Source organism: Diachasma alloeum, unplaced genomic scaffold (genome assembly GCF_001412515.2).
Source record: "Diachasma alloeum isolate Michigan unplaced genomic scaffold, Dall2.0 Dall_scaffold_00610, whole genome shotgun sequence".
Classification (NCBI taxonomy): domain Eukaryota; kingdom Metazoa; phylum Arthropoda; class Insecta; order Hymenoptera; family Braconidae; genus Diachasma; species Diachasma alloeum.
Genome location: NW_021680742.1, coordinates 200,488 through 213,422, shown reverse-complemented (window position 1 = coordinate 213,422; position 12,935 = coordinate 200,488). Strand labels below are relative to the sequence as shown.

Sequence of the window (12,935 nt, the reverse complement as noted above, 5' to 3'; positions counted from 1 at the left end):
CGCCAGGACGCATCACTACGTAATTCAGAGAACATTATCGCACTTTCAAGTGAGGAATTACAAATTAAAAAAACTACTACCAACAAAAGATTTTTTTCCTGGCAAAGGAGGCTCGAGCAAAGTATTTGCAGTCAAGAGTACTGATGAATTTGAGCAACAAGTTACAGCAGCCATGGTGATTCGTCCTTGCACTTTCCATTTATTTTTTCTTATTGTTCTTATTGTTTTCTTTATTGTTTTTCAGTATAATGCAGTGGTTATTTATCATGAGTCGATTCCGTAATTTTTGATGATTGTTCATCTACCTTGTAAATGAATGAGTTGAGGAGGAAACCCCAAAATACCTTTGTTGTTGCTGCATGTAGATTTTCTCGTAACGAGATTTTCTCGTTACGATTCTCAACGAAAATAGTGTTTATACATTTTCACCTAAAATCACCTATTATGGAAATAATCTAACATTTAACAAGTCAATTTCTAAATTTTCGTTGATTCAGCATTTATCTTGGACAAAAGTGATTTTAAGGAATAATGTTAACACATTTATTGTAGCTAAATGAATTTCTAACGAAATCTGTTTTTTGTCATTTTCTCTAAAAATCATTCATAATCAAGAAAATTCAATATCTAATAATGTGTTAAAAATATACTCTTAACATTTTGCCACTTCACTACTGATTCCTTCTTTCATCGAATACAACCATATCTCATGAGTTAAATAAGTTAAAGTATTAGGTAATAAGTACCACATTGTACCTGCGAGAGCATTCTCAAAGAGAAAGGGTGAGTCATTCAGCCCTATAAAAGAAGGCTGTAATTATTGAATGTAAACAAAACATGACTTAATCAGTGCAAATATAACAAACTATTAAGTACTATAAGAAGTATCATTAGTATTCCGAGCAGGCTGTAATTAGTCAATATTAAGAGGAGAGACGTTACCCTGTGCAAATGTGACAAAACTATTAATAACATGTTAATGTACTACGACGTAATAATATGATAAAAAATAACAGCGGATGATGACTGATAAAAAAGTTTTAATAAAACCAAAAATATTTTGATAAATTGCTCAACATTTGTCATTCATTTTTCTCATATTTCTCTCTTTAGAATAATCCCATAAATCGATTCAGTTGTGTACAGGGAAGCATAAATGACTCCACTCAATGTGAGGTTCAGTGTCGACAGATATTTCTGAATCTGATGAGGGAGGTAGCGTAATCTTTATAAGGACTTCTTTTGTTATCCTCAAAGCTCTGAATAAAAAAATCGCCATGAAAATTTTCCTATATCTCTCAAAATCTCAGATTTACTCAAAAATGCTGATTGTGAAGCGAAATTGATTCATTTTATTCTACCGCTTCACAACTGGGCAAAATAAATTTCAGGTGTGAATTATGTGTTCAGTGGTTTGTTAGTTTAATCAAACTTCTTTTTTAACACTGTTGAAATATTTTGTCTGGAATTTCCGGTACACTTCGAAAATTTCTATCATATTTAAGGTCCACTGAAATTACAAGGAATTTCGTCCTTGAAAATTCAGAATTTCGCAGAAAAAATCATAAGAACTGTGAATTTCAGTTATTTCATTCCCTAAAAATTAATAGAAACAATAAAATTCCAGTGAATATATTCTTGAATTTTGAATTTTTGTAAAATTCAGTATAATGGGGCAATGAATATTCCTGTTTCATTGAAAATTCAAATAAATTGAGGAATTCTCGTCTGTATTTAAAATTGTGGAATTTCCTTGAAGATTCAGTGAAACGTGAAATTTTATAATTTTTTTTCCCCCTAAATCGCATTTAGTGTGACTGTTCTGAAAATTAGTAGTCAACTGTCTATGAAATTTCATTTTTTTTCTAACAGTGTAGTCCCTAGATGAACCAGTCTCTGACAATGCGTTGACGAAGATTCCGACCTGCCGCTAATTCTGGATTCACACGTGCTATATGCACATTGACCTCATCCAGTTCTGCATCATTAATTAGTCCATAATCTTGGTTGTTCACATACGGATCATCTTCTCCTGCAGGAAATAGGAATCCGTCCATGATCGCCATGTTGTGGAGAATGGCACAGGTGTTCGTAATTTTTGCAGCAGTGGTTGGATCGTAATGAAGAACACGATGTTTAAGTAGACAACGGAATCTCATTTTTAGAATCCCGTTGACACGTTCAATGATGGATCTTGCACAGCAAAATACTCTATTGAAGGCTGCTTCAGGCGAATCATCCAATGGATCTTTAAAGGGCGTCATAAGCCATGGACGCAAGGGATATCCTGCGTCGCCTAGAAATATTCATGATTTTTTATTTTCTATTTAAATTTTGTATTACTTTGCAAGGAAAGGAGAGGATTGAATTAAGAACGACATGTAAACCTTTTTACTCATAGACAAAACATTAATTTTGATAATTATGGAACTGGATCCGAAGTGAATAGCATTTTATATTACCTAACAAATAGAATCGTTCACCATTATAATTGTGCAATCTGCGCATCAACGGTTGAATGTTGCTATCGTTCCAGATGGCACAATCATTTGCACTTCCTGGATACCTGGCGTTGACATTTAAGATTTTAAAATCAGCATCACAAATCTGTCAGACATAAAACAGTGCAATAGCAGAATAATTGGGAACTAAAGATACGGCTGATATTTTTTTGGTTGGTCACTTGACTCACCAATTGGACATTCAAGGAATGATATCCTTTACGATTCACGTAGATGTTTTCAGGGTGAATTGGGTGATTAATGGCAGGAGGAACGATTGCGACATGAGTGCCATCAATACATCCAATTGCGTGAGGGAAATTAAATCGGCGGAGGAATCTGCAAATAGATGAGCTTATACTAAAGAATTTGAAAAAAAAACCCGGAATTTTACATAATGCAACAAGCCTCCCATCTACCTATCACGAGATCTTCGAACTTCATCAATATTCCTGTAGAATCTAACATATTCCCCGAAGATTTCGTCACGATTCAAAACGTTGACGACTGTGTGAATGCATCTACTCACTGATGGCTGACTGATTGCCGAATATCGGCTTAACCCAATATCCAGTTGATAGCTACCAGTCGCAAAAAATCGTAATGCTGTGAGCACCTAAAAAATGAGTAATTTGCTACTAAAAAATAATTAATTAAGGTCACTCACAATTGAGTTGTCACTCAATATCTCGGAATCCTAAGGAGACAAATAGTATAACATTGTCATATATAGAAAAATATTATCTATTCCAAATTTTGTTAACTACAAAAAAAGTTCTTTGACGTTGCATCGTGAAATCACTCATTATTGAGATAATCACGTAATTATTATCCCACAAAATTCAAATCGAATGTGATACTTTAATCAATTATGTAATTATCACCATAATAAGTGAATTTACGAGAAAATGAGAAAAAATTATTTAGAGCTGAGAAAATTCCTCACAAACAAGGTCTATTGACAATTTATCGTAAAACACCTGTTTACAGAGATGATTGTATAATTATTATTCACTTCATAATTTAGTAGTAAAGTGGTAAGGCACGATAAGCCTACTTCTATCTCCCTTAGTTTCAAAGATATTTGTAAAAAACTACCCCTAACGTCAACTCAGTTCGTTTTCTCATTCATCTGCTATTGGGTCATTTACACGATCCTCAATCTGAAAAGTATCAATTTTTAACGACAATAATTCATAATAATAATGCAATTTAATGTCGTCTTGAACTTGGAAATCATGAGAAGAGTTTTTCACTAATTATTATTCATTTACTTACTTTCGTGCGAATATCCAACGCTGATCGTCTGGTTGGACCTGGTGCATATTGGCCAACAATATCAATCAATTGCAACACTCTTTCTTTAGTTAAACGATAAATTTTTATAAAATTATCGTTCGTAAGCTCCTCGAAAGGGTTGACAGCGTCATGAAAAAGTCGAGGACCGTAATCGTGATATTCGTCTTGTTCAAAATTTTGAAGTACATCGTAATAGATATATCTCCGCAACCATTTATCCATTTTTCAACTTATTATAAAACAAATAATTGAACTATAATAAATAAATTGAAACAATTAATGTTTAATGCTTCGTTCCCCAGAAGAGGTTAACTGTATCCTCATAAGAGTATACTCACGTGTGAATCGAAAACGACATCCGTCAACGAAATTGATTCACATGTGGATCTCGGATTCATTTACGAAAACTTTCGTTCCCCAACGCGATACGTGAACGGAATCACTTCCGTTCACAAATCCGTTCACCTCAAACTCGAGAATAGGCCTCCAGTGACTCTCCATGTACGGAAAAATAGTCGCTGTAAGAGCTTTCAAATATTACCACAAATCTCATCCACCATCCTTATTTTCTCTTATATGATTGCATAGACTTTAACTCACTGTTGTGATAAAGGAACAATTCTATTAATTGCAGAACAATCCTTCGTATTGATTCAAGCCAAGGAATCGACAAATATGCCACTTGGTTAAAATCCTCGCGAGATTTTTACATTAGACTGAAAGACCGCGCCAAGTACGTTGGTCCTGACTCTTTTTCTAAACCTTTTTTTTTAAGAAACCACTCATATTCACACTCTTTGTTATGGAATTTATGTGGATAAACCGAACTTTTTATGACCGTCCCCCACTATCACTCATAGGAATTGATAATGGTGAGTTGCCATTGAGAACAAGCCACTACTAAAAATGTTGGAATTGTGTCTATATTTTATGAGAAGATCTGTCGTCCTACAAGATAATAGTTTAACTTCAGAAACTTGGCGCTCTTCCTCATTTCTCTTCTTTTCTAATTTCGCAGAATCAATTGTCTGCAAATGAGTTATCTGAAATTTTTCACAGAAAATCTCGTTGTCCCAAAGTTCCTTTTTCTTCACAACTAATTTTCAACAAAATTTTTTTTTAATGATTTTTAGAAAAATAATGAAGAATTAAAGAGAATCCATTGGAATTTCTTAGGAACATTTTTTTGTGAAATTCTAACAACGCATCGAAATGGTTACTTGGCGTTTTTTAACAAAGATTTATTTTTGTGATCAATTAACACAATCATAACTTACTGCAAGCAATTGTTACTGCCAGTGAATTGGAATTAAACAAAGCATGTCGTAAGTCAAATTAGAAATGAATTTTGAGATTGTAGTAAGGTGTCGTCAAACTCAGAAAAGTTTGTATTTTTTCACCATAAAAATACCCTGAATTGACAACGAAATTACAGATTATGGTAATTCTACATAAATGTGGATATCAGAAATCTCGTTTAAACTGACATACGGAAAGCTCAATTCAGTAGCGAAGTGGTAAACCGGTATAAGTCGATTTTGACTATTGGCCAGTTTTCAATAAATATCTCGGAATGTAAGGGAAATAGCGAAATTGTTGTACTCTTCTTGTTTGAAACGCAACTAAAATTCCAGAACATTCTGGTCGACCATCGGCCTACTTCGAAAATTTCCGGGACCCTTCTGGTCATCAGTCATAAGTCACCGAAACACGCGCGAATCAGTTTAGGCTTAGCCTCGCACCGTATAAGTCTATCTCGAGCAAATCACCTGTAGACGTCGTATAGTATCAGTACAGTTCCAATCAGTACATCAACTCAGTTAATTTATTCAGTTTTATAAATTCAGTCTAAAGTCAATCAACGCTGTTAAATAATTATCAGTATAAATTCAATAAATTAATCAACAACTTTCTAGAGACATTTACCCGTGTATAAAGTGTACATATTTTCAGACTTTGATGGCTGTAGGCCACCAATCAATTGTGACTTCAGAAAACATCAGTAATTTTTCTTTCACGGCTCATCCTACTTTAACTATCCTCTAACACCTCCTACAATCCACCCAATTTACAGATCCTCTACTCAAACACTTCTTTTTTGTAGCTCTCAATTTGCTCTACAAAAAAGGTTATGACAAAAATTTTGCTATTTCCCTTAGATTTTGAGATATTCATTGAAAACTGGGTAATAGTCAAAATCGACTTATACCGTTTTACCACTTCACTACTGAATTGATGGATATACAAGTACTTCGTTCAGGTTAGCAACTTTTTTTTCATGCGAGATTTCAATTTTACCAAAAATCTTGCCATTCCCATACTTTTTCGAATTTTTCATTGTTGAATATATTTTTTCGTGAATTTCTTCAATGAATATTGTAAATAATATTTGATTCAATTTCACACTTGACTCTCTTTCTTGACTCTCTTTTCGTTGTTGTATCATATAACCTCGTAAATTCGGTCTGAGTAATCACTTGAGCGGACCATAGCGAAACGTCAGGAACGCGCGAATTCAAACCATCCAATATGGTCGTCGTCGCAATCAGGAAGCTTCTAATTTGATTGTTTGCAATTATTTGTCCGGAAACTTGGATTTTTCAATGCCGCAAAAAAATAATAAACAGTACAACGAACAAATTCATACACGGTCATGTGTATCAGAAAACGCTTTAAAACTATGAACTATTAGATTAAAGGTATAAGGTGAGATAATACAGCTCTTATGAATGCAATGTGTTGATTTTCATTTTTTCAAAAATAATTTTCTCGAAGAAATGTTCGGAAACTAAGGTTTATATTGCGCCTAAGAATACTCTTGGTCTATTTTAAAAACTCTGAAGAGGATTTTTCCCAGAATAAATTGCCCGAACAATTTGGATATGCTTAACAGCATTTTTCGTCACTGTGGCGAAGAAAAACCTGTGTCATTAGGCCCGATTAACTGCGATTCTATTTCGAGCGCAATGAAATAAAATATTGTATGTCACACGGTGATAATAGCAAATTATGTCATCAGACGATAAAAGTATTATGTGATCAATATGACTTTATAATCCGAGCCGAAGGCAAGTCACTGTGCCGAAGAAATTTTTTTTGGCGTATATGTGGATACAGGACGAGCTATTTCGGCCGAGTGACGAACATAATTTTTTTTTACAATGTCTGTAAACAGCGTTTGACAGATATGAAGTGTCCCTCGCCTTCGGCTCGGGCTCCAACCTCATATGCACCAGAAAACTTTTATTAGATATTATGTCAAAATGCACTATTTTATTCAAGGAAATAGTATTGATAATGACATTTATTTATTTATTTTCGTCTACCGTTGGCTTAACAGAGAAAAGTTAGAGGACAATTTATTTTTAAAAATATTTTAAAAGATGAAGGAAAATGGGGTGACGAGAAATCTCCTAGAAAGTAGTCTCTCCACTTCTATCTCATAATTGAAGTAAACTAAGCAGAGAGAATTCATCTTTTCATAGTTTTCTCATAACCCTTGCATCTCAGACACACGAGAATAAAGATACTAAATCATATATATCTCATGATATACTTTTGATCACATCTGATAGATGAAAAAATCCATACATTTATGAATTAATACATTGTTAAATAAACTGATTAATGCAGAAATTGGTGGATAAATAAATGTTTGAAAAATGTTGCACGTTTACACCTGACTTTTCAGAAATGTTACTAAATGGCCGATACTTTCCGTGGCTTGAATGCTTAAAAGGGTTAAAACGCTTAATTTGATTCGCACCATTTAATCCCAAAATACTTAATTGAAAGAGAATTCACCGAAAATATATCTAAAATATATCTACTACGTACTATAAATTTTTTGAGAGTATACTTAGAGTACATCCATCACATATCGCCACCGTAGACAGTCGTATTGTATGTTGCATGCATTCTTTATGTGTTCCGGACATATTAATTGTGATGTATTTCATCCATATATGTCAGGTTATAATGAATATAGGTAGGGTAGATCCGGAATCTATACATAGTATGGATAAAGCATATATGGTATGAATATGGTTTCTATAGACATCAGATACATGCAAGATATCTCTTAGGTATAAATGAAAAACGTAACATGAATATATGCCCCAGATATATCTATTTTGTGTACCAATTATATTTGACATACATTTATCATATATTTATACTTGAAAGATATGCTCAGATATATCGGTGGATATAAATATTTCCATGCGAGCGAACACGGTGAAATTAATAATTTGAGCTTTACTTGTCGATTTTGGTTCTGAAAATGACATCCAGCAGTAAAATGACCACCAACTTCGGACAATGCCGAGAATATCCGGACAAAAACCATGTTTTGAATTTCACTTCTAGGCATTTTCAAAGGCATTCGATTCAATTGGAAAATTTTGTGATTAAATCGTTCAATTATACGAACTGAGATTAACTGAAGCGAAAGATCTCATATAGTAAAGAAACCTCATTTTCTATGCAAAAATTAATGTTCAGAAACATTGTGCAATTTTGAATCCGGAATCGCGTACGATATTCGGTGTAATGATCCATATACAAATGGTGAGAATGAATGTGAAGTTTCTGATGATACTCTACTCACCCGAAATCGAAGATTTCCAATTGGAGCTTTGGGATAAGGGATCTCCTTGAATGCAATAAAAGTCCCTCCATTTACATTATTCTCCCTAATTCCCTGTATTTTTCCCGAGTCTAGCTCAATCACTAGGGCTGCCATCATTCGATACAAGATGCCGAGAAATACTGATGTATGTGCTTCTCGCCGAGACAGATGGATTGTTCATGTTCTGATAACTGTCAACATCTATCCCCTCCTCTCCGTACATTTCACAGAAGATTAAGTGATTGTCATGTTATCAATTTTATGGCATAATCCTACAATCTTCTTTAGTTCCCACACACATGGAAATCTATCCTGCATTGAATGTTATCTTTGTTTTTTTGTTCACGTTTATAAATCTTTCAGGCGAAAATTGCATCTGCGTATGTTTGTGAGTGAATCTTCTTATCTGCAATGATTGCCAATTGTGCGAGCTCAAAATGAATAGCATCACTTTTTCAGAACGAATAGAGTAGATAATAGCCGTGAATAGTTTCTTAAATTTATATTCTACCATTTGAATTGACATGCATGCTTCATGATTCATAAGCTTTCTTATTCATTATGATTGAACGTAAGAAATCTTTTTATGCCTCTTATTGATGGTGGAATTTTTTTCGATTAGAAAGAAAATAGTAACAGTTTTTACAATGTGGAGGTGAGCAGATTGTAGTAATAATGAATCCGAGGAGTAGAGGTGGTTTAAACAAATTGGGATTTTTTATTGTTTTTATATATATACTATCTGGATGGTTGGAAATTTGTGAGTCGTGAGTAGACTGAGTACAATTTATATTTGAACTTGAGTGTCTGAATGAATTAATCAGTGTCGAATGGTTGAACGATATTGAGTGTTGGAAGTATTCGCTATGTACGGAGATTGCAGTTGGGACATAAGGATGGGATTGGTTGGAAATTTGGAGAAGGTTTGAGTAGATATGCAGTGCCGGTTCTGGACCACCAAAACCGGAAGTCACTTCACAAAAAGGCGGGAAATTTGAATTTCACCAAACTGGAGGTGACGTCGTGACGTGAAATTCGAAAATCCACCACTAGAGGGCAGGTGACGTCACAAAAGCGCGGGCAATTTGAATTCCACTAATTAAATATCACCAGGGTCAGGAGTGGGTGGTTCCATTGACCAATCAGAGTGCGGAAAATTTGAATTTTCGTAATGGGTTGCCACTGTGGGTAGAATGGGTCGGGGTGAGGGGGTTGTAGGTAGGGACTTGTGGTTGGGGGATATTGTCAGCGAGGCGAAGATCGTGCGCGTATGGGCGTGACGTCGGGCATCGTTCGGCGTGCTCGTCAATGCTGAAATATGCGGGAACCGTGCACGTGTGGCATCCGATGAGGCGTCATACTTAGTGGCAAGCGCCACCTGGCGGTAAGCGAGTTGAGTTTGAGGCAGGAGTGAGTCGGTAAGATAGAATGCTACTGGTTACAATGCGATGCCACTCGCGGGCTGCTGATCGCTTCTCTCCAATTTCTGATTCTGATTCCTGATTTCTGATTTTTTATTTCTGAATCGTACATTATGATTTCTGAATGTTGCTTTCTGATTTCTGAATGCTGCATTCTGATTGTTGAATGTAGCATTCTGATTCGGTAATGTTCCATTTTATTTCTCAATTTTCTATATCTCTCAGTAACAGTGATTTCAACAGTTGATAATATAGAGTTCTCTGATGTCATTCGCGGGATTTTCAAATGCTGTATTTTTTCATCAATTCAATTTCTACAGATAGGGGGAAAATTGAAAGAAATATAATACATATCGTATATATATATTGATATATATATATATATATTTTTCTTTTTTACATTTCCATTTTTACATTTTTTTCATTTTTGATTTTTTATATTGGTCATCATCTACAGCACCGTATTTTCCTAGAGCAGCTTCCTCCTCTTCTAGAATTCTCGCTGCTGTTCCTGCGACCAGCTGCTCCCACTAGACTTCGTATTTTGAGAACGTTTATCCATTTTTTGATGTGATCTTCTTGATGGTTGATTAGTGAATGAGAATAATTCTGCTTGTTTTCGCTTTATAAGGTTTAACGTCCTTGAAGAACTTACATACAGAATCGTTCTTTTTTATTGGTGGATTAGACGAATGACGTACGTTACATTTACGACAATTCAGAATATCCTTATCCTTCTGCAAACTCTCAGGGAATTCATTCCAGACATTTTCAATGCTCTGCGACGCGAACATGAGTAGAATTTTTTTGGGAAGTACGGAAATGTCTCGACTGCTCCTCTTCTTGAGACTTTTCAGGATGCAGAAAATGTCCAGAGATGGATGTAGACTGACATTCTGATTTTCCATGTACGAGGTCCTTAAACTCTTCACGTTTTCCAAACCTCAAACGAATGACATCGGTTCATGGTCATTACGGGGATTCAAACATCTTGGAATTTCCAAGTCTGATCATTTTGGACAATCCAAATCTTCCAAATTGATCACTGATTTAGAACTTCCTAGGATCTCTTGAAACCACCGTTTTTTCTGTACTCCTGTCACGCAAAGGTTCATTGCGTTTTTAGCGATATCCTCAACAATTTGTGGAACCTTAGAGTACGGTGTTTCACCAGCTCCCCATAGTATACCATGGAAGTTGTTCATGAACCATGTGTTGGAGCGTTTGGATTTAGTTGATAATTTATTCCATGAATAGGGTGGTTTGAAGAGAGTACACTCAACTCGTTGCGGATCGTTGGTATAGGCAACTGCCAGCTCTTTAACGATGAACATATTTTCATCACTTTGAAATCCCTGAACGTCCAAAATCGCTTCCATCTTTAGGTTGCACTGTTCAGAGCACGACTGATTGCTCTCGACGAAAGAGATTTTTTCAAGGCATTCGATTTCTTTATTACGCGCAATACTCTCAACTGTATGTGAACAATTCCTGGAACTGTTTACGTTCAAAAGTACTGCGTAGTGGTGGGGAAGATNCAAGGCATTCGATTTCTTCATTACGCGCAATACTCTCAACTGTATGTGAACAATTCCTGGAACTGTTTACGTTCAAAAGTACTGCGTAGTGGTGGGGAAGATTAGCTGGGTAAGGGAGACTTGTTTCGGATTGGTTAGTGAAAGAAAAGGAGGTGGGAATTGGGATATTTAGCGCATGCTCATGATATTGATAATGAATAACAGCAGCACTAGATTGCTTGAAACGTCGCAAATTCGTTTTATGAATTACGTCATAAATTGCAATACATGATTGAAATGTGCGAAATCTTCTAAATGCATTCTAGAACATTCCCCAGCCGTTTATATGAAGCCTTTTCACTGAGAGCCCGTCAGTCTTCATTATGGATCACTTCAACCCAGGCGAAGTGAAATTACGGTGTGCACTCCCACCATTTTTGGTGGACTACGACGACATTGTCATCAGACATTATGGTGATAATCCACCACAAACGGCATGGAATTGTCTCCATGATTTGCTCAAATTAAAGGAGAATTTGAAACTTGTGAAAAGTATTCACATCGGACCATAAAAGCGAACATAACCTAACTTCTGACGAAGTTAATTTGCTACCCTTAATAGCACCATCCGTCTGCGAATACAATAAAATCATCATAAATAACTACGGCATTAATCCATCGCAAACGGCATGGGATTTTCTACAAGATTTCCCGGAATTGCAAGGAAATTATAAAATTGTGAAATTTCGTCGTAACTTGGATATGGACGAAGGTGAGGCGAAAGAGGAGAAAGAAAAACCAGTCGCTAGTACTTTACGGAAGAGCGACGCAGAGATCCCTCGTGCTAAAGAACATCTGGAAGAGGAACCAGCACCTAGTACTTCGAGTGTTAATAATGGAGATGAACGTTCTTCTGCGGTAAAACGTTCCCACTATAAGGAGAGCAGCCAACAATGGCATCATCATCCATACAGACGTAATAAGTTTGAGAGATCGAGGAGATTTTGATTTTCATTCAATGAAAAATGAAGATATACATGTAATGTACAAAAAAATTTATTACATCAAAAAAATATTACATGGAAAGAATAAAATATTGTTGATAACCATAATTGTTCATGTTTAAATCATGTTTTTCACTCCCCCACTGATTGGATGGTACTCCACTATATGATCATGTAAGATTAGGCAATAAGCTGCAGTTTGAGCGGGAAAATTACAATCAGACTCGAATTCAAGACAAATATCAACTGGTCCGGACTTCAAGTACTCATTTTGCTTTGAACAATCAATGACAATGAATGGAGCATAAGTGAGAAAATCTGTCTTACTCAACAATGGCTCGGCCTCTTTACCATAGTAAGAGCTTTGGAAATTCGAATACATGTCATAGAGTAATGCGTACTGATTATGACTAATTTCTCTTGCTCTTGAGGAAGAGCTTTATGTCGCGGATATTACAATGATCGAAACGACTGGAATTTTTATTGGTTTGGTTTTTGCGGTTTGTTTGGAATCCTACGATGATATAACGAGGTTTCTCCAGTTGAGTTGAGCATTTCACCAC

The 12,935-nt window shown here is 35.5% G+C and overlaps 1 protein-coding gene across 1 annotated transcript; it reads right to left on the bottom strand.

Annotated features, from left to right (window-relative positions):
- Positions 1-1,029: 1,029 nt before the first annotated feature.
- Positions 1,030-8,551, bottom strand: LOC107043678 (putative nuclease HARBI1). Its single transcript, XM_015265261.2, has 5 exons — positions 8,410-8,551; positions 2,921-3,117; positions 2,693-2,840; positions 2,463-2,607; positions 1,030-2,296 (listed from the first exon to the last, which is right to left on the bottom strand). Exons 1-5 carry the CDS (start codon positions 8,545-8,547, stop codon positions 1,881-1,883), a joined length of 1,044 nt encoding a protein of 347 aa, XP_015120747.1. The 5' UTR covers positions 8,548-8,551; the 3' UTR covers positions 1,030-1,880.
- Positions 8,552-12,935: the final 4,384 nt, after the last annotated feature.

Coding starts and splice junctions, on each gene's coding strand:
- LOC107043678 (XM_015265261.2), bottom strand. CDS start 8,547: ATGATGGCAGCCCTAGTGATTGAGCTAGACTCGGGAAAAATACAGGGA. Junction 2,841..2,920: donor GTTCGAAGATCTCGTGATAG/GTAGATGGGAGG, acceptor ATCTATTTGCAG/ATTCCTCCGCCGATTTAATT. Junction 2,608..2,692: donor ATTCCTTGAATGTCCAATTG/GTGAGTCAAGTG, acceptor TATGTCTGACAG/ATTTGTGATGCTGATTTTAA.